Source organism: Neopelma chrysocephalum, unplaced genomic scaffold, assembly GCF_003984885.1.
Source record: "Neopelma chrysocephalum unplaced genomic scaffold, ASM398488v2 Primary Assembly neopelma1_66, whole genome shotgun sequence".
Taxonomy (NCBI): domain Eukaryota; kingdom Metazoa; phylum Chordata; class Aves; order Passeriformes; family Pipridae; genus Neopelma; species Neopelma chrysocephalum.
In genome coordinates, this window is record NW_020897725.1 from 43,188 (window position 1) to 60,989 (window position 17,802).

The 17,802-nt window shown below is 41.5% G+C and overlaps 2 protein-coding genes across 4 annotated transcripts in view; one reads left to right on the top strand and one right to left on the bottom strand.

Annotated features, from left to right (window-relative positions):
• NUDCD1 (NudC domain containing 1) overlaps nucleotides 1-10,365 on the bottom strand; it is a 34,982-nt gene extending 24,617 nt beyond the window's left edge. The window contains exons 1-3 of one of the 3 annotated variants that reach the window (XM_027684448.1): nucleotides 10,164-10,267; nucleotides 4,652-4,738; nucleotides 646-800 (exon numbers count right to left, since the gene is read on the bottom strand). In XM_027684448.1, the coding sequence (XP_027540249.1) occupies nucleotides 646-753 (108 nt within the window). In that variant the 5' untranslated portion in view covers nucleotides 754-800; nucleotides 4,652-4,738; nucleotides 10,164-10,267. Of the gene's footprint in view, nucleotides 1-645; nucleotides 801-4,651; nucleotides 4,739-10,163 lie in introns of those variants that run through there. The other 2 variants (XM_027684447.1, XM_027684449.1) reach the window with 2 other exon arrangements.
• A 108-nt stretch (nucleotides 10,366-10,473) lies between these two features.
• Nucleotides 10,474-16,391, top strand: ENY2 (ENY2, transcription and export complex 2 subunit). The gene is made up of 5 exons (XM_027684505.1): nucleotides 10,474-10,575; nucleotides 10,918-11,011; nucleotides 12,704-12,774; nucleotides 15,162-15,236; nucleotides 16,126-16,391. Exons 2-5 carry the CDS (start codon nucleotides 10,944-10,946, stop codon nucleotides 16,200-16,202), a joined length of 291 nt encoding a protein of 96 aa, XP_027540306.1. The 5' UTR covers nucleotides 10,474-10,575; nucleotides 10,918-10,943; the 3' UTR covers nucleotides 16,203-16,391.
• The last annotated feature ends 1,411 nt before the right edge of the window (nucleotides 16,392-17,802 follow it).

Genomic DNA, 17,802 nt, shown 5'->3' on the forward strand with positions numbered 1-17,802 from the left:
AATTTACTGCCTGTTGCAAAATCCTTTATCTGCTAAGAAATAAATTTACACACACAGTGCCCTCCTAATAAAGGAATGTAGTGGGTGTCTGTGTTGTGCAGGCAAGGGGGGCCTGCAGGGGTGGCCTCAGTGGGGAGGGGCCAGGGCTGTTCCATGCCACATACAGCCACTTCCAACTGGCTCCATGGGAGTCACCATCAGGCACAGTTGAGCCTGTCAGCCAAGACACTGGTGGGGAGCAGAGGTTTGCCTGCAGCTGTCCCCCTGCAGCCCACAGAAAACAAAAGTGAGGCAGATATCACAAACCTCTGTGTCTTATTTTCTCCCCATCTTGTTGAACGTGGGGAGTGAGAGACTGCCTGGGCGGATATCCAGCAGCAAGCCAAGGTTAACCAACCTCAAGGATAAAACACGAAAAATGAGATTGTGACAAGCCACTGTTCACAGAAGGCTTTCCCTGGCAAGTTCCTTTCTTTTAGATGTTCTTACTAGGAATCCAGAAGAGTTCAAAAGATTTGGAAGAAGTCCTGGAAGATTATTTTGCCTCAGTAAGAGTCTGCCAAATGCCCCAACTGCTTCTATATTCTATGAAAAGCAAAGGAACTTTTCAAATTCAATTATTTAAAAAAAAAAATTTATTCTTACCAGAGTCACTGACAGATTCATAACCCTTCCAAACTGATCAACATAGTAGACATTATCCTGGTACCAGGAATCAAGGTGAAGATAATTATACATGCCAAAAGCACGCATGTGGTCAAGGGTATATTGATCATCATGAAGTTGCACTTCTGCTACAGCTGGAGGGAAAGGAAAATAGACTATTTTAACAATTACTTATTTACAAATAAATAATTTAAAATTCAAACTAATAATTTAAAAATAATGATTCCATTTTCATTCCATAGGTCTGCTTTATTTAAAAAAAAAAAATTACGTATACATAGTTTAAAATTTCACCATAAAGCTGGAAAGAAAGTCATCCACCCTGAAGGCCACTGCAGTCATTGGCTTTGATCCTGTAACAACTCCTCCCATTTACAGTGGTCTATCGTGGTGGCTTCACCCTGGCTGGATGCCAGATGCCCTCTGAAGTCATTCTATCATTTCCCTCCTCAGCTGGACAAGGGAAAGGAAAATATAACATAAGGCTCATGGGTGAAGATGAACACAGGGAGAGATCACTTACCTATTACTGTCACAGGCAAAAAATACTCAACTTGGGGAAATTAGTTTAATTTACTGCCAATCAGAGCAGGGTAATGAGAAATAAAACCAAATCTTAAAATACATTCCCGCCCCCCCTTCTTCCCTGGCTCAATTTCACTCCCATTGGTCTCTCCCTCCTCTCCTCCAGTGGCACAGGGAGACAGGGAATGGAGGTTGCGGTCAGTTCATCACACCTCTCTGCTTCTCCTTCCTCCCCATTTTCTTCCCCTGCTCCAGTATGGGGTCCCTCCCACAGGAGACAGTCCTTCATAAGCTCCTTTAATGTGAGTCTTTCCCACAGCCTGCAGTTCTTCACAAACTGCTCCAGAGTGGGTCCCTTCCACAGGACACTGTCCCTCAGGAACAGACTGCACCAGCGTGGGTGCCCCACGGGGTCACAGGTCCTGCCAGCAAACCTGTCCCAGCATGGGCTCCTCTCCCCCTGAGTTCACAGATCCCACCAGGAGCCTGCTCCAGCACGGACTTTCCATGGCATCACAGCCTCCTTTGGGTGCATCCACTTGCTCCAGCATGGGGTTCTCCATAGGCTGCAGATGGATCTCTGTTCCACCATGGACCCCCATGGGCTGCAGGGGCATCCTCACCATGGTCTGCACCACAGGCTGCAGAGGGATCTCTGCTCTGGCACCTGGAGTGCCTCCTCCCCACTCCTTCCTCACTGACCTTGGGGTGTGCAGAATTGTTTCTCTCACAGTCTCATTCCTCTCTCTGGCTGTGGTTGCTCTTGTACAGCAATTTTTACCCTTCTCAAATACATTATGCCAGAGGTGCTACCACCATGGCTGATGGGCTCATCCTTGGTCAGCAGCAGGTCCATCCAGGAGCTGGCATTAGCTGTGCTGGACATGGGGGAAGCTTCCAGCAGCTTCTCACAGAAGCCGCCCCTTGTAGCCCCCCTGCTACCAAAACCTTGCCATGCAAACCCAATACACCTATCCTGTCTCTTACCAGCATGTGTTGAATTACAGTTTATCAATAACCCTCACAAGGTGAAACACATATGCAACAACAATGTAAAACCAACTTCTAAGTTTGTACATGGTTTGTACAGTAAGGGAAAAAAAATTCTGCTCTATAGTAACTCCAGAAAATAGCAAGTAAAAGAAATATTTCATATAACTACATGACTTTCATAGTCTTAATTTCTGAACGAAGTTCATTTTTATTCTGAAAATGAACATTTTTAAGGTAAAAGATTAAAACAGTACAAAGCAGTATTAATTCATGGTAATTAAAAAAAATAACAACCAAAAAAAAAAATCAAAGCCAAAAACCCCCTATGTCCCTAGCACTTCCACTGAGGCTGAAATCTTCAGGAATGTTCAACATAACATCAAAATTTCAGGCTAAGTTTTTCTAATTGAAAGAGGCTGCAAAGAATGGCTCTTCACTAGAACAGTACCTTCTTCAAGGCAGGAAGTATGCCACCTACAGTCATCCACCTGAGCAAGATTTTTTCCAAACAGAAAACCTCTACTCAACTCACAGTAATCAAAACTGGGTTATCTTTCAATGACTAATCAGGTTTTTATTTAAATTATCTGCAGCTCTTTTTTTCCTATTCCCTATCTATGCAGAGATCAAGCAGCTGTAGTCCCAACACCTTAAAATACGTTAGCAGAGGTCTAGTCCATACTTCTGCAAATAGTCTCAGATAGATCAGAACTCCATTTCACTCTCCACTAGTTATCCCAGGATCCTTAGCTTTCTTGCAGAAAATTTGTCTTGAACTTCACACAACAAGCAAAATCCTTTAGAAAGTTATAAGTAAACTCTCTCAGTCCATGATGATTAGCACTCAAGCCCAGAGAACAGGGAAAGCACCTCAAGGCTAATTCCTTTCATAGCAACAGTTCACAGTTATTTTAGTTCCTAATCATCCAACTTCTGTTTTCTTCTCTTTTCTGCTGAAAAACAGAGCAAGGAAATATTTCCAGCATTTCACTTCCGTTCCACCCCATAAGAGGGACCACTCACAACTCTGTGCAGCAGCACTCATCTTAGATTTCTCAGACTCTTCTATAGCACCCACTTAAAACCTACTGAAGCAGAAGTAGTTTACTCTACTCTGTCAGAACACCAATTACTGCAAAGAGCTGTTCATTTAGCAGTGCCATCAGTGCCACTGCCTAGCTATCACAAACCCAACAATCAGACAGTCACTACTAGATGGTTCAGAATTGACCCCATTAGAGACACTGGCTATTAACATAAAAGTCGCTTTAGGAAACTATGCAAGCTTATACTGCCTGATTAATAAAAAATCCGGTCATACTATACGAAATGCTTTCGAAATGACAGTATAATTAGCAATTAGTCTCCTAATCACTGTTGATATTTGCAAACCAGCAGTATTAATTCCACTCAGCTCAAATCATTATTCATATTCACCACACAGGAAGGATTTCCGTACTTTTGCAATTAATAAATTACTGTTCCACAAGCTATGGCCCTTCAAAACAAGCTAGGATATCAACAAAGGAGTGAGAAGAAAATACACCTGTCATAATGGCAAAGACTGCTACCCATTCCAATTTCTATTTTAACTAAATTAGAATATTTTACAGTAAATTACACTGTAAAAAACCTTAGAAGAATATATTGTGAAAGTGCATTTTAAAGCTGTTTATATAATCAAGCTTTATGATAAGATATTTTTCCCAACAGGACAAGAGATGACAAGACATGAACATTCTGTAAACAATTAAAGACCAAAAGAAATATAATCCAGGATAATTATTTTCAGTGAAGCCAAGCATGTCATCTATTTCGTGCATAGCTACATTAACTGATCTTCTGAAATTAGAATACATATGCACAAACACAAAGATTTTTAGCATAAAAATCCTAAAATTGTAAGGCTTCCTTTCACCACTTCTCCCTCCCCACTTCCCTAGATATGTTGCTCCTGTCAGAACTGCAACTAAAACACATACAAATAGTAAAAATAGTCCAAATTAGATGAATGTATAACTTTTCACAAAAATTATGGGAACAATATACTATTGATTAGCTGATTGTAATGTGATGAACTTTATGAAAGCTGGAAGAACATGAATAAATTCTCTTTTCTTGGGTTTTCCAGCCTGTAGTCCTAGTAAGCCCTGAATAATAAGGGGGGTCAGGAACAGGAGATCCAAATCCCTTGTATTATTGCAATATGTAATTAATTCCACATAAAGAGAAGTCAGAGACTATACAATTTGTAGGCGATTTTAAACCAGGAAACCAATCAAAGGTACACTGTCCTGTCATGAAACATTTCAAATGAGCTTATCAACTGCTTTCAGAATGTATCACACATATATGTTCCATATATGTCAAGATGAAGCAATTAAAGAACCTATTCCATCCTCCATTAATTGAAACCCATACTGTCATCAGTGAAATCTGTGCACAGCTGCCATCTGCTATCACATACCATGTGCTCAGATAGTTTATAGGAGATTCTACACTAGGATGAAGTTCATTCCTTCCTTTTTACAGCCTTCAAGGTTTCTTGATGGTCCTTGGGAAAAAGAAGAGAAAACCAACAGAGCTGAGTGAAAAAAAAAGTAAAGGACAAAAGAAAGAAGAAACGAAGACTTTTAATGAAGTAAATTCAGAGAAAGATAAGTTAATATAAATGGAAAAGAAGAAATACTTCAATCAGATCATCACCTTATTCAGTCTCACAGTTACACAGTTTTTCAGGTTTTTATTTGGTTTTCAGTCAGGACTTTACTGATTTGTTGTTGCTTCATTTGGGGGGACGGTTGTTTGTTTTGTTTTAGGGTTTTTGTTTGGGTTTTTGGGGTGGGAGTTTTTTGTTGTTTATTTGCTTTTTAAGAGTCAGACTAATTCACTAGCTTCAGCTGTTTGGGTTCAATTAAGAAGCAGCAATCAAAGGCAGCTATTCAACAGAATGATACATGGCCTCTTTCAAATTTCTGATAAATACACTAATAACTAATAACTGCACTACTAAAACCAAGAAACATATCCCTAACCTAACTGCTATAATAAAGTTCCTAACTGGATATTATAATCATTATTGCTCTGCACTGCAAAAAACCACACATCTTCTCTGAATAAAGAACGCTATCAAGGAACTTATACTTTAAATGAATAGAGAAGTTTTACATTTGCCATCAGACACACCCCCCTACCACAGCCCCTCCATTTTTAGATGTTTTACTGAATACTCCAAAGCAACTTTACAATACAGCAAAATATGCAAAGTAATTATATCAGCATATTTTGTGGCATCAAATATATGCTTGCATGTCATGCCTTGTTTTGCAATGCCACCCAGTGGAAGCAATTTTGTATTTCATACACACTGATCTACTGGTGGAAGAGATAGTTTATTTTCTAGTATCAGAATTCAAAGATCCTTCTAACCCTGCATTTATGCTTTCTTTTTAATTTAAAAAAATATGTTTTTATTGTTAATGGCAGCGTCATCTCGTTGTTATTGAGTAAAAGTACAAGGCTTGTTTAATCTACTGCAATAAGTATGTTAATAGACAAAACAAAAAAATACTGTTTAATGAACACGTAGCTTGCTGAAAACAAGCACAGGCTGTCGGACACCATGTAACGAACTGGTTTTGCCTGATGAAGTTATTTACACAGGTGTGAATTCAACAAGATCCAAAAACTAGCGAGGCATTTGTTAAAGTATCACTATAGCAATGCCTCGATTTAAAAGCTGACTTGCCAGCTGCAAGAATCATTTTCTTTAACAGCAGTTCCAAGGCAGAACCTGCCTCTACATTATCTTTTTTTTCCTCAAGAAATGAAAGTACAACAAAACATACACACATGCCTGAGACACAAACCTTTCTGAACTACAGCTGTAAATGTCACAAGAGCTCACAATTTCTTACTAATTCCCATACATTAAAGACTTTTTTCTATATTTAATTTTTCAAATGAAAATGGAAAATGAAAATATCCAAGTGTTTGAAACATATCAGTGCCTTTTGCTCCATAAAACTTCATTACAAAGCTCAATGCAAAGAAAGTGTTTGAAAATAAGTTATGGAAATAAATTTAAAAAAAAAGTAAGGAGAAAGATAGACAAAATTTAGGATGAGGAGTTAGGAATTAAAGGCATAATAGTGTGACTCATTACGACTTGAAATATGTTACCAGGATGAGAGATGAGACAAGAAATGACTGTGAAACTTTAAAATTAACTAGGGCAGAATGGGTAGGAGTAAGGAAGAAATAAAAGAACAAGTTGTCATGGTTTGAGATTGGCCCCCCCTCGAGAGAGGGGGTTCAGAGGTGATTGGGTGCCAGGGCAGTGTTCCCTGAAGAGCCAATCACCACTCATGCTGTTCGCTTCTGCTCAAAAATCATATATACACAGCACCAGAAGTGGTTGGCAAGTTCTGTGTTGGCACTTGGGCTGTTGGTGTCTGCTGCGTGTAGGTGTGGAAGGCCGGGGGGTGGCTGGGCTCCTTCTTCCCCCCCCCCGCTCTGAGGGGAGAGGGGAGCCCTGCGGCCCCCCGTCTCTGCCTAAGCCAGAGCAGAGTTAGAGGCAGCATTTTGAGTGTGTGCAGTGAGGGAAGAGACTCACAGAACCTGACCTGAGGTAAGAGGAGAGAGGCAGGCTTTTGCAGCCAAGCCTTCTCCCCCCTCCTTTTCTACAGCTAAGCTGTGGAGGGGGGCTTTCCTTTCCCTCCGCTGGAACGCAGAGGAGAGGCTCAGCATTGAAGCTGAGCCAAGTGGACGGGCCATGGAGGTAGGCCCGGCGCTCGGGAGAAGAGTCCCAAGCGAAATTGGAGACGGACCCCCCCAGAGAGAGAGAAAGGGGCCCGGAGGATGTCTCTGCCACACAGGACAACCGAAAACCTGAGGAGAAATCCACATGCCAGGATGTGGACGCTTGATAAGCAGAACCACACTGCAGCAGCCTACGAACCAAGGTATGAGAGAGAGAGATCACACAGCGGCAGGAGAGCAAGGACTCAAAGCTATCTTCTCGGACTTCATGAGAAGGAGAGACTACAACAAAACAACTGGAACTTGGTGAGGGGGAGTGTTCAGGCCCAGAACACTCCCACAGAGGGACTGGTTACTTTCCAGCCTTGAAAAGGCTCTTTCCTGGACTAAACTTAAAGGAGGGGCTTGAAAGGACTGGTTGATAGAAACGTAATATATATGTAGTTGTCTTTAGCTTGTATAGCATTTATTTGTGTAAATAAATGTATATACTTCCCCCTTCCCCTATAGAAGCCTCTGGCCTGAAAGTTTCTCTTTGGTGTTGGCACAAATTGTGGGAGGGGGTGGAGAAGCCTGAAAATTGGATTTTTTGGATTTCTAATGTGGCTCAAACTGCCACACATGCAAATCATAGTATTTAAAGGGGAAGGAATTCCCCCATTCTTCTTCTCTGTGATCATACATTTTAAGAAATTCACTAGAAAATTCTCTTGTACCACAGATCAAATAAATAAACAATTTTTTAAAAATTTATTTCGGTGTCAGTTGCACATCTGACAACAGCAAATTCCTGGCAACCACAGTTTGACAGCTGAAGGCAAATTAGAACTGAATACTAAGTTGAACACAATGGTCAGAAAACGAAGCTCACTGTAGTCCACACAAGCATGACAATCACCACAAGTTGCCACACAGTACTACATTCTGCTATCTGCCTGCTCCAGTGGTAGAACCCTGCGTCAATTCCATGTGGCAATTTTATTTTATTTTATACTTAGCAGTGAAATTAATAAAAATAGATAAGCATAAAAACACAGATACAAATATTGACAAAAAAGATTGACACTCTAAAACTTAATATGTAAGTTTGTAATAACACTGCATAAATACTTCAACTACAGCTGAGATAAAACTCTTAGCTTTTGTATTCAGTCTCACTTTGAGGAAATCGAATCAAACTTTTCACACAGTGACAATTATTACTTTAATAACCCACAAACTACCAAGTTCATCATGTTCCAGAGGCTTTGAATCTGCTCACAAATGTGCTGGAAAGTAGAAATTCTTGGGCTTCTCATACAATATTAGTTTCTTCTCACATGCCACAATTTGAAAAAGTCACAGCCTCCACATTATTCATGGTCTCTACAACTCGGCCAATTGTTCTTGTACAACATAAAACCCAAGTTTTGGAAGGATACTCTCAATTCAACACATGTGTAGACCACTGACACCGGGAAATAAAAAGTTCAGGTACAGAACACCTCTGCACTGTGAAGAAACTGCCTTGAAAGAAGCAGAAAAAAAAGAATAAAGGAGGAAGAGGCAGCTAGATGGCCTAAGAGCAGGCTGAAAACAAAACATCTAGAAGACAGCTATAAGGTCTGATATACTTCCTGCTACTAATTTCCAAACACAACAACAGCAAAACCTTTCCACTGTCCAGAGGACCTATATCTGTATTTATATATACATACGCACACAGAGAACAGAATAAGTCAGTTAATATTAACGAGTCCGTAGGACAGACAAGTAAGTTAGACCAAAATGAGTCAGGGTTTTTCTGCTGTAGGAAATGGGGAAAGAAAATACAGTCACACCTACCAATCCTCTATCACACCAGTTACTGTAACTATTATTTAAAATGTCTGAATGAACAAGAACTGAGTAGATCCACCTGTCCATTAGCAACTCCATCGTTTGTGTATTATAATGAAAACCTGTAATCCTCACACTTTAGAACAGGTGCACAACTGACTATCCAAGAACCACAAAGCTTGTTTGACCATAGGCAGAACATCAAATAAGGGACAAACTAAAAGACTGCACCTACGCTACGCCATTGTCACCTTTGACACAACTGTAGCACGCCTCCACACAACTACATTTGGACTCTTTTGAAAGGTGACACCTAAATCAGTCTTACAGTAAAATTGTCAAAATACATAATAAAAAAGTTACTCATTAGATTTTCCACTCCTACCACAGACAGTACCACCTCGGTTTGTTCCCTTGTCCTTCAATACACAATTTACCCGCAACTTCCATCTTACTGCTGACAATTCAGCATGGCAAACATACCTTTCCGGTCCACTACTGATACAATGTATTCAACACAAAGCTAAAGTAACATATAATGGGTAACTCTGTAGACAGGTATATTGCCCAGTAAATACATAGAGACAGCAATTAGTATATTACAGTCTCAGCATTATAAAAAAAAAAAAAAGAAAACTAATTCATCCACCTTACAAAAGACCTAAATTTCACGAATCAATAAATGCAGAGTGCTGAGAGATTTCAAGGGGCATGTTGCAGGCACATATTCAACAGGACTTAGCACTAATGTACTCCTCAGTGAATTAGCCTATTAATGGAGCAGCATCTCAAATACTGATGATGCTTTGCAGAGAAAGCAGGGCATGGAATGTACAGCCTGAGGATCCACCTCTGAACTGTGGGCAGAGCAAGAAAGAAAAACAGCTAATTTGCTGAAGTTCGTATAAGATATTAATTTCACATTTATCTAAATCACAGATTCTCCGTTTACACTCCACTCTGAACTACCTCAGGTGGTTATCAGCCTCAGCTCGTCTGCACAAACCAAGATCAGATTTAGCACAAGGCTTTCCTTACTCATTTAGAAACTAAGCCCAAACTTTCAGAGGCAGGGAGCTGCGAGGCAGAGATCTGACAGAGACCTCGGCCCACCATGAACCCACCCGAGGCTGAGGGGGAGAAGGGACACCACTGCCAAACCGCAGCCACTTATACCGAGAGAAGCCGATCGGTCCCTTGAGCCCCCACGGGGCTCCAGCGGGCCGGGCTGTCCCAGCTCGAGGCACCTGCACCCAGGGCCACTGCCGGGCCGCGCCGCACCGCTGGGGGGACGAAGGGAAAGGCAGGCGGATCAGGCCACCCGCACTGCCCAAGGGATGCCCGGCGGGATCAGCCCCCGGCGGGATCAGCCCCGCGCCCGCCCCGCACCCGCTGCTCACCCGCGTCCAGCCCCAGCTGGTAGCAGGCCAGCGGCTCCAGCGACAGCTTGTACCCCTCGAACTTGGGGTCCAGGAGCAGGCGCTTGGCCTGCAGAGAGCAGTGGGCGGCGCCCGCCATCCCGCGGCTCCGGGCAAACTTCGGAAAGCGTCGCCAGCTCCGCGGGCCGCGGGGAACGCGCGGGAGCCGCCGCAGAGCTCCACGGGAAGGGGGTGCGCGGGAGCCGCGGGGCTTACTGGGAGTCGTAGTTCGGGTACGGCGGCGGCCGGCAACCCGTGGCGCGCCGGGAGCTGTAGTCGCCGAGCCCGAACTATATTTCCCGGCGGTGCCCGCGCGGCAGGGGCGGGTGGCCCGTTGTGCGTACGGCCCGGCCGCTCCGCCTCCTGCGGTCCCGGAGCGGCGGCGCTGCGGAGGGTGAGGGGGGAGCGCTCCGGCACCGGGCCCTGCCCCGCTCCGATCTGGGGCGTCGCGCTCCGCGGGGGCGCCGCCGGTCGGGACAGGCACCGGGAGGGCGGGCCGGGCTGCGGGGAGGCTGCGCCCGGCAAGGGGGGGCCGCGCCCGCGCGGGCGGCCCGGTGAGCTGGGGCAGCCGTGGGGGGCTCCACGCTATGAGCTGGCCACAGGCTGGCGCTCCGGTCATTGACCGCGGGGGTGTGTCACTGGGGACAGCGCGGCGTGTCATTCTGCCTCGGTGACTTCTTTGTGTTGTAGGAGTGATACAAGCGATTGTCGAAACTCTCCTCTGCTCTCTGTGCAGGTTTGTGGAAAACCCAGATTTCCAAAATGAATAAAGATGCCCAGATGAGAGCAACCATTAACCAAAAGCTGATAGAAACCGGAGAGCGAGAACGGTAAGTTAGTGTCCTACTCCGTGCCGATGAGAGGCTTTAAATATATCAAACATGAGCTACACCTAGAAGTAGAGATTAAGTAAACTGAACTCTAAATTCTTCAAATGCCTGCACGTGAAAGATTTAGGTATTATATAAAGCCATTTAAAAATGCCTTTTGAACAGTTTCATTTTAGTTTTACACTTGAAAAGAGATGCTGGGGAAGTAAAGGATGGGGTAGTTGGCTTATGAACACTTATTCTGGTATTTTGTGTTGAAATACCCTTGGTTCATATAAAAATCACCACAGTTATTTCCTGATTAAGGGAATGAGACAAAACTTTCCTTTTTGCTTTTAAGTTTTTCTTATGTTTCTATCTCTTCTGATGTTAGGGAAAGAAATATGTGGTAGAACACATAAAACAGCACTTGTGCAAGTCATTGTAGAGATCTCAGTAGAGGCAAACAAGCAAATTGGGCAATGTAATGTGGCAGCCAGTTCTTGGCCTTTTGTTGTCTCTTCCCTCTTTTTTATTTGCATTGCATTTACACATCATTAGCGTGCTTATGACATTTCCCTCATTGTTTCACTGTGCTTGTAACTCCATGCACCAAAAGCTCTGTTTCCTTAATTTTCAAAGGCTTGTATGAGGAGTTTTTTACTGGGTCATGGTGTAGCCCTGTACCTGCTGTAACCTTTTGCAGCCTGACGTGGTATCTGTGCTCCACTTCTTTCCTGTTTGTGACCATCCCCTTGTAGATTGCACAGAGCTTCAGCAGAGCATGCAATTTCTTGAAATGATATTGGAACCTATTTTATCCTAATTTAAGAGTAAGAAGAGTTTTAACAGAATGTCAAAAGCTGTATTATAAACTGGCTTTGTCAGAGCTGTACTGTGATCAGAGGCAGAGCACTCGGAATTTCTTTAATTAAGAAATATCCAGAAGCAGTCAATTTCACCTGTGTTGTTACTCTGCTTTTTGTCATCACTTCATCTGCCCTCTACACAATTCACTGAATAAAAGGGATTAGACCTGCACAGTTCAGCATCTTGCTGCAATCCTTTCATTTATAAAACTGGAGTTTTGCCAAGAGTTATTTAGGATGATACAAGATAAGCAGGATTGCTAACTGATGGAATAAAGGGTAAAGATATTAAAGCTTATTTTATCATAGTTTGTTTTCATTTTCCCTTCTGATTTTTAATACTAACTTACACTTTTTTAGCTTGCTTTCAATATTTTTTTTTGGTATATGGAGGTAATGTGTAACTGGGGAGAGAAACCTGCAGTTGGAGACAGTCATGCAGAATTCTCTTTTCAGAAGGCGGGGGGAAGGTTTTACTTGTTTTGAAGACTTGGTTTCAAGTGAAATACTCCCAACTTTGAAAGTTAGTATACATCTGCTACTAGAGTAGACTCAGGCAGTTGAAGTGATCCAAGGGCTTCTACTCCTTTGCTATGGCTGCAGCATCAACGCTGCCTGAAGAAATTCTGTGAATTAGCTCCTGAGCCACCAAGTCCTCATAGTCCAATGGGGTAAACTGAAATTGGTACTCATTTGGTTTAGGATTCATGTGCTGTTCAGCCATTTCTGCTGCTGGTCTGGGAGTTCTTGGGTAGTAACTGTAGGCTTAACTTTCACGCTGAAGCATATTTAAGCTGTCAGGAGTGTTTGCTGTTCCTAACAAGTTTGTATATTATCTTAACAGCCTTAAAGAGTTGCTGAGAGCCAAATTAATTGAATGCGGCTGGAAGGATCAGTTGAAGGCACATTGCAAAGGTAACTGTGGTAAAGTAATTAGTATCCTTTGTAGTCAACTGAGATGAAGGCTGCACCGCCTAACAGTCAATTTAAATGAGACCTGGGAAAGAGGAAAGTATCCCTGGCAGTTAGTTTTCCATGCAAGAAAGCATTTTACTATCTTGGCAAAAAAATCTTGGAAGAACTCTGATCTGAACCTTATTAAGCTTCTGAGACAAGGGTAGGAATTGATTCCCTAAATATTCATGATGATACAGCTTTTTGTTTTGAGAGAGATGACTTCATTACTACAGGAGAATAAAAAACAAGATAAAGGAGAATTGAGCAAATACAGTGGTTTGCAGCTTAGAAACTCTGAACTTACAGAACTTGCAACTTACAGAACTTTGTCCACACATGGGAGAGAAATAAGTGCATTTGGACTCTTTCTGAATACAATTCTTGAAAATAAGGAGATCTGCTTAGAGGAGGAAAAACAAGCAGATGAACCTCTAAATACCAAAATCTTTAGTTTTGAGTTAAGTGTTTAGCATTACTACAATTTACTGATTCGTAAATCATATGAAACTGTTATAAATAGTATTTAAGCATCCAGGAATATTACCACGGGATGAAATTTCCTTAAAGCAAATAACAAATCCCTTGAAATTTCACTTTAATTCTGATTTGGTCTGTTGTGCCTGGAAACTCAATATTCCATTACAAAGTTGTTTGTTTTTTTCTGTAGGGCTGGGTGTGTTAAATTGTTTTCATAGGTTCAGCAGAGAAGGCTGAAATTATTCATGCTTGCAGTCGTCTGGCTGATGCCACTGCCAGAGATTATCCATTTCAATAGTACAGATAATGAAAGGGATGTTTATTTGCCTTCTCAACTATATGCTTTACACTCTGCTATAGTAAAGAAATGTAAAATTATTTGGTTTACGTTAGTACTTTGAACTGTAACTGCAGCTGCTGAGACTGGAAAAATAGAAGTTAATTTGTCTGCTTTAAGAGCCTAATAACCTCCAAAAGAAAGGACAGAGAGACATGGAGCTCCTGGAGTGGGTCCAGCAGAGGGTGACAAAGATGATTAAGAGATTGGAGCATCTCTCTCATGAGGAAAGGCTGAGTGAGCTGGGCTTGTTCAGCCTCGAGAAGAGATAACTAAGAGGGGACCTCATCAATATTTATGAGTATCTGAAGGGACAGTCTCAAGAGGATGGAGCCAGGTTTTTCTCGGCAATGCCAAGCAATAGGTCAAGAGGCAATGGGCAGAAACTGAGGCACAGGAAGTTCCACCTGAACACGAGGAAGAACTTTCCTGTGCAGGTGACCGTGCACTGGAACAGATTGCCCACAGAGGTTGTGGAGCCTCCCTTACTGGAGACACTCAAGAACCGTCTGAACACAATGCTGTGCTGTGTGCTCTAGGATGGCCCTGCTTGAGCAGGGAGGCTGGACCAGATGACCCACTGTGGTCCCTTTCAACCTTAAACATTCTGTTACTGGGGGAGGTTGTGTTTGTTTTTTGGGGTTTTTTTGTATCTTGTTCTAGAACTTCTTGCCATTATGGATTAGGATCAATAACTGAGCAATCAAGGATTAATTTCAGGGAATTCAGCCAAAAAAAGCAGTTTACAAATAGTTCATGTTATGTCAGTTCAGAAAACATTTAGTGTCTTGGGGACAAACAATCCTATGTACTGATGTACAGTTAAAAACATGTATGTTTAAATAATATTTTAGGTTCATGCTACTGAATTGAGATTACTTCTCAGCTTTGACTTCTGCATTCTTCAGTAGTGTGCAAGGCACTATAAGTAGACAATTGTTTAAATACTGATGTGTATTAATAATAATAATAATAATAATATCATACACTAAATCATCACATTTATTTTTCTATAGTCGTATTCCTTTCTTCCAGAGATACTTTTTGACTTTGCTGAAATATAGAGACATGTTTTTTAAACAAGACAGGAAGAGTAGTAAGGATTTACTGTCCGTGCTCTCCGTTTTTGTATGTTTCAAAGTCTTTTTCCCGTTGCATCTTTCTTGCTATTATGTAAATAATGTATTCTAAGAGATAAGCAGCCAACTTGTGCTATAACCCTCCAGTAATAGGCACATCTGGTAATGCTCAGATGAGATAAAACTTTGTAATGTTTGCTTTTAAAATATGAGCTAAACAAGATGCATCAGAAGAGACAAGTTCCCATCCTTAAACCTGTGGCACGAGTGAAAGACTAATCCACTGTAAAATGCAGTAGGTACTGAGTTAATAACCTACCTTTAGGTAATTTGCTACTTCATATTCTCTGATGACGTATGCATGCAGGTTTTGTATTCTAATCACTGGCACAGGTTTTGTCTTCTAATGAATGGATTAAAAGACTTAAAATATTGGTCTTGGTCTTCCCCAGATGTCATTAAAGAGAAAGGATTAGAGCATGTTACTGTTGATGATTTGGTGGCAGAAATCACTCCCAAAGGCAGAGGTAAGAAAATGCATACATGGATGTGGTAGTACATCGATAAACATACCTGCCTCTATTTCATTAATGTTTTGAAAGCAACATTATGAACTTGCCTGTGTTGGATTCAAGGAAAAATGTTAGAAGCCTAATATTAACAACAAATAAAATATGTGAATAGGTATTGTGTAACAGTCATTCAAAAGCTGTGTGTGTAGACTACTTTGCAGGTTACATTATTTAGTCATGTCTGTATTCATCTTTATAATTAATGGTCCCAAGAAAAGTTGGAGTATGTAGCACAGATGTTTTAAAATTCATGATCCTTTGAGATGGAAAATCTGGACTAACAGCTTTAGTGTAATGGGAATGGGAAGAGCAAAGGACACAGCATACAGATAGAGGAAAAAGTGGAATCACTTAAGTCTTCTTTATATTGTTCCTCTTGGGCTCCCTAATAAACTTTGATGTTAGTGGGAGAAACATCATTCAGTTTTAAATAAAAATAGGCTTTCAAAATAACTTGCTGGAGACCTTTACTCTGAGGTAACGGCTGAGATTTTTGGTCTTAAATTTGTGAAGAAAAAAGGTAGGATAATCACACTTGTTGTGGTGATTATATCCTGTTTACTATTTAATAATCCTTTCCCTCAAACTTTCCTATTTTCTGGACTATGACAAGGCAAAAAAACCTACCAGTAACAACAGTGTTCTCAATAGACCTCAATTTTAGCATATTTTTAATGGGAAAAATATAGACATGCTATGTGAAAATCAAGTAGTTTCAGTTACTCAATGTATTAACAGAACTGTGAGAACAAAAAAAGGATCCATGTCACTGTTATGAAAGTTCGGTATTGGCATAAGTTTTGTTTTGTCTTTTTGACTTTTTGCCTTCTTATTTGTGTTTCAGCGTTGGTACCAGACAGTGTAAAGAAAGAACTCTTGCAAAGAATAAGAACCTTCCTTGCTCAGCATGCCAGTCTTTAACTTTGACCTTCATCTGCGTTACAGTGTTTCTGTTTCTGTATTGCATCAATCGCGTCAGGATTGGAATGCAGTTTACATACTTAAGAATGGAAAACCATTAATTTTTTTTGTATGACAAATTGAAATTTCTTTGCACTGCATTGATTTCTTAAACTTGGTGTTATTTTAATAAAAAATTTTGTGGACTCACAGCTCTAAGGCTCTTCTCTCTATCAGTGCACTGTAATACGGTGTCACCTGTTCCAGTTTTTAACAATCTGTAATTTTATACATTTGTGAAACCTTGCTCAGATTTTCAGAAAAGAAGTGCAGTTAACAAGTATGGTGACCACGAATGTGAAAGGGGGTAAAAATTGGGGGAATAGGAATATGACATACTACTGAACATATCCTTTCTGATGAAGAAGTTAAGACTGCATGAAAGTGTTGGTGGTGTGCCTCTTGGTAACATTTTTCCAGAGAAGGAGTTGTTAGAAGGTTCTGACTTGTGTTACAAATATTTACTCAGAAATTCGTAAGAGGTTGAATTCTTCAAAAAAACGCAGTTTTATCTTGCATCAATAATTCACTTCTTTTCACATTTACTTTAATTAGAGTCAGTATTCTCATCCACAACAACTACAGTTTTATAGCTTTGCCCATATTACTGGTAATTTTTATTTATAGGATCTTTGGGGCCTTCTGAAATTGAAGTATAATTCAGTAATTTGCCAGCATAAGTCTCTTAACGTGATGGATTTTAAATTCTTGTACCCAGAACTGTAACATCAGCCAGGTCTATAAATATCTGCAAAAATAAAGTGGATGAATAGAGAGGGTCAGGAAAGGGACTTGGAAGTGAAAACATTTAATTTTTCCAGCTTCAATTTGAGGTGTTTGATTGACTATGAAGTGGAGAAGAAGTATAAGCAGAAACTGAATGAGGAATTGGATACTGTTGTGTCTCAGTGGCTACTGTGAAAAATTAATTTACTCAAATATTCATGCTCCTAACTAGAATACTCTAAAACCTGCCATTTAGAAAGTCATTCCTGAGGCAGTGGGCTGTGCCCGTCCCGTCGTCGCTGTGAGTCCCAGCCGAGGAGCCGCTCGGGGGCACCCGCGGCCCACTCATGGGGAGGGCGGCGGCTGCTCCCCCTCCGCTCTCCAATCCCTCCCAGTCCCGCGGCTTTTGGAGAGAACAATAACTGCTGTGGTACAGAGCCATGTGTCTGCTGCCCGCGCTGGAGGCGAGCGGTGCTAAGCCGAGAGCATCACCTGCACTGGGCTGGGGCGAAACAACAGCGGCAGATGTCCGTGCCAGGCTGAGTGCGCTACAGTCTGCTCAAATTGGAGAACAGCTGGGAGAGAAGAGTCTGGCAACAGCCAAAGGTGAAATTTGGCACTAGACAGGAGTCTGTATAACGAGGGCAATATCAACATCAATAGGACAGGATGTAATTGGTCATGAATACCTTTTGTCTACTCAAAACTGTAATATCACAGATCAGCGATCTGCTGAAGATATTCCTCCTGACGACCTAGGCTGTATTGTTTTAAATCTGTCTTCATGTCAGTTTGAGCATACTTGCTGCATGTCACTGTCTCCATCCTGATAAAT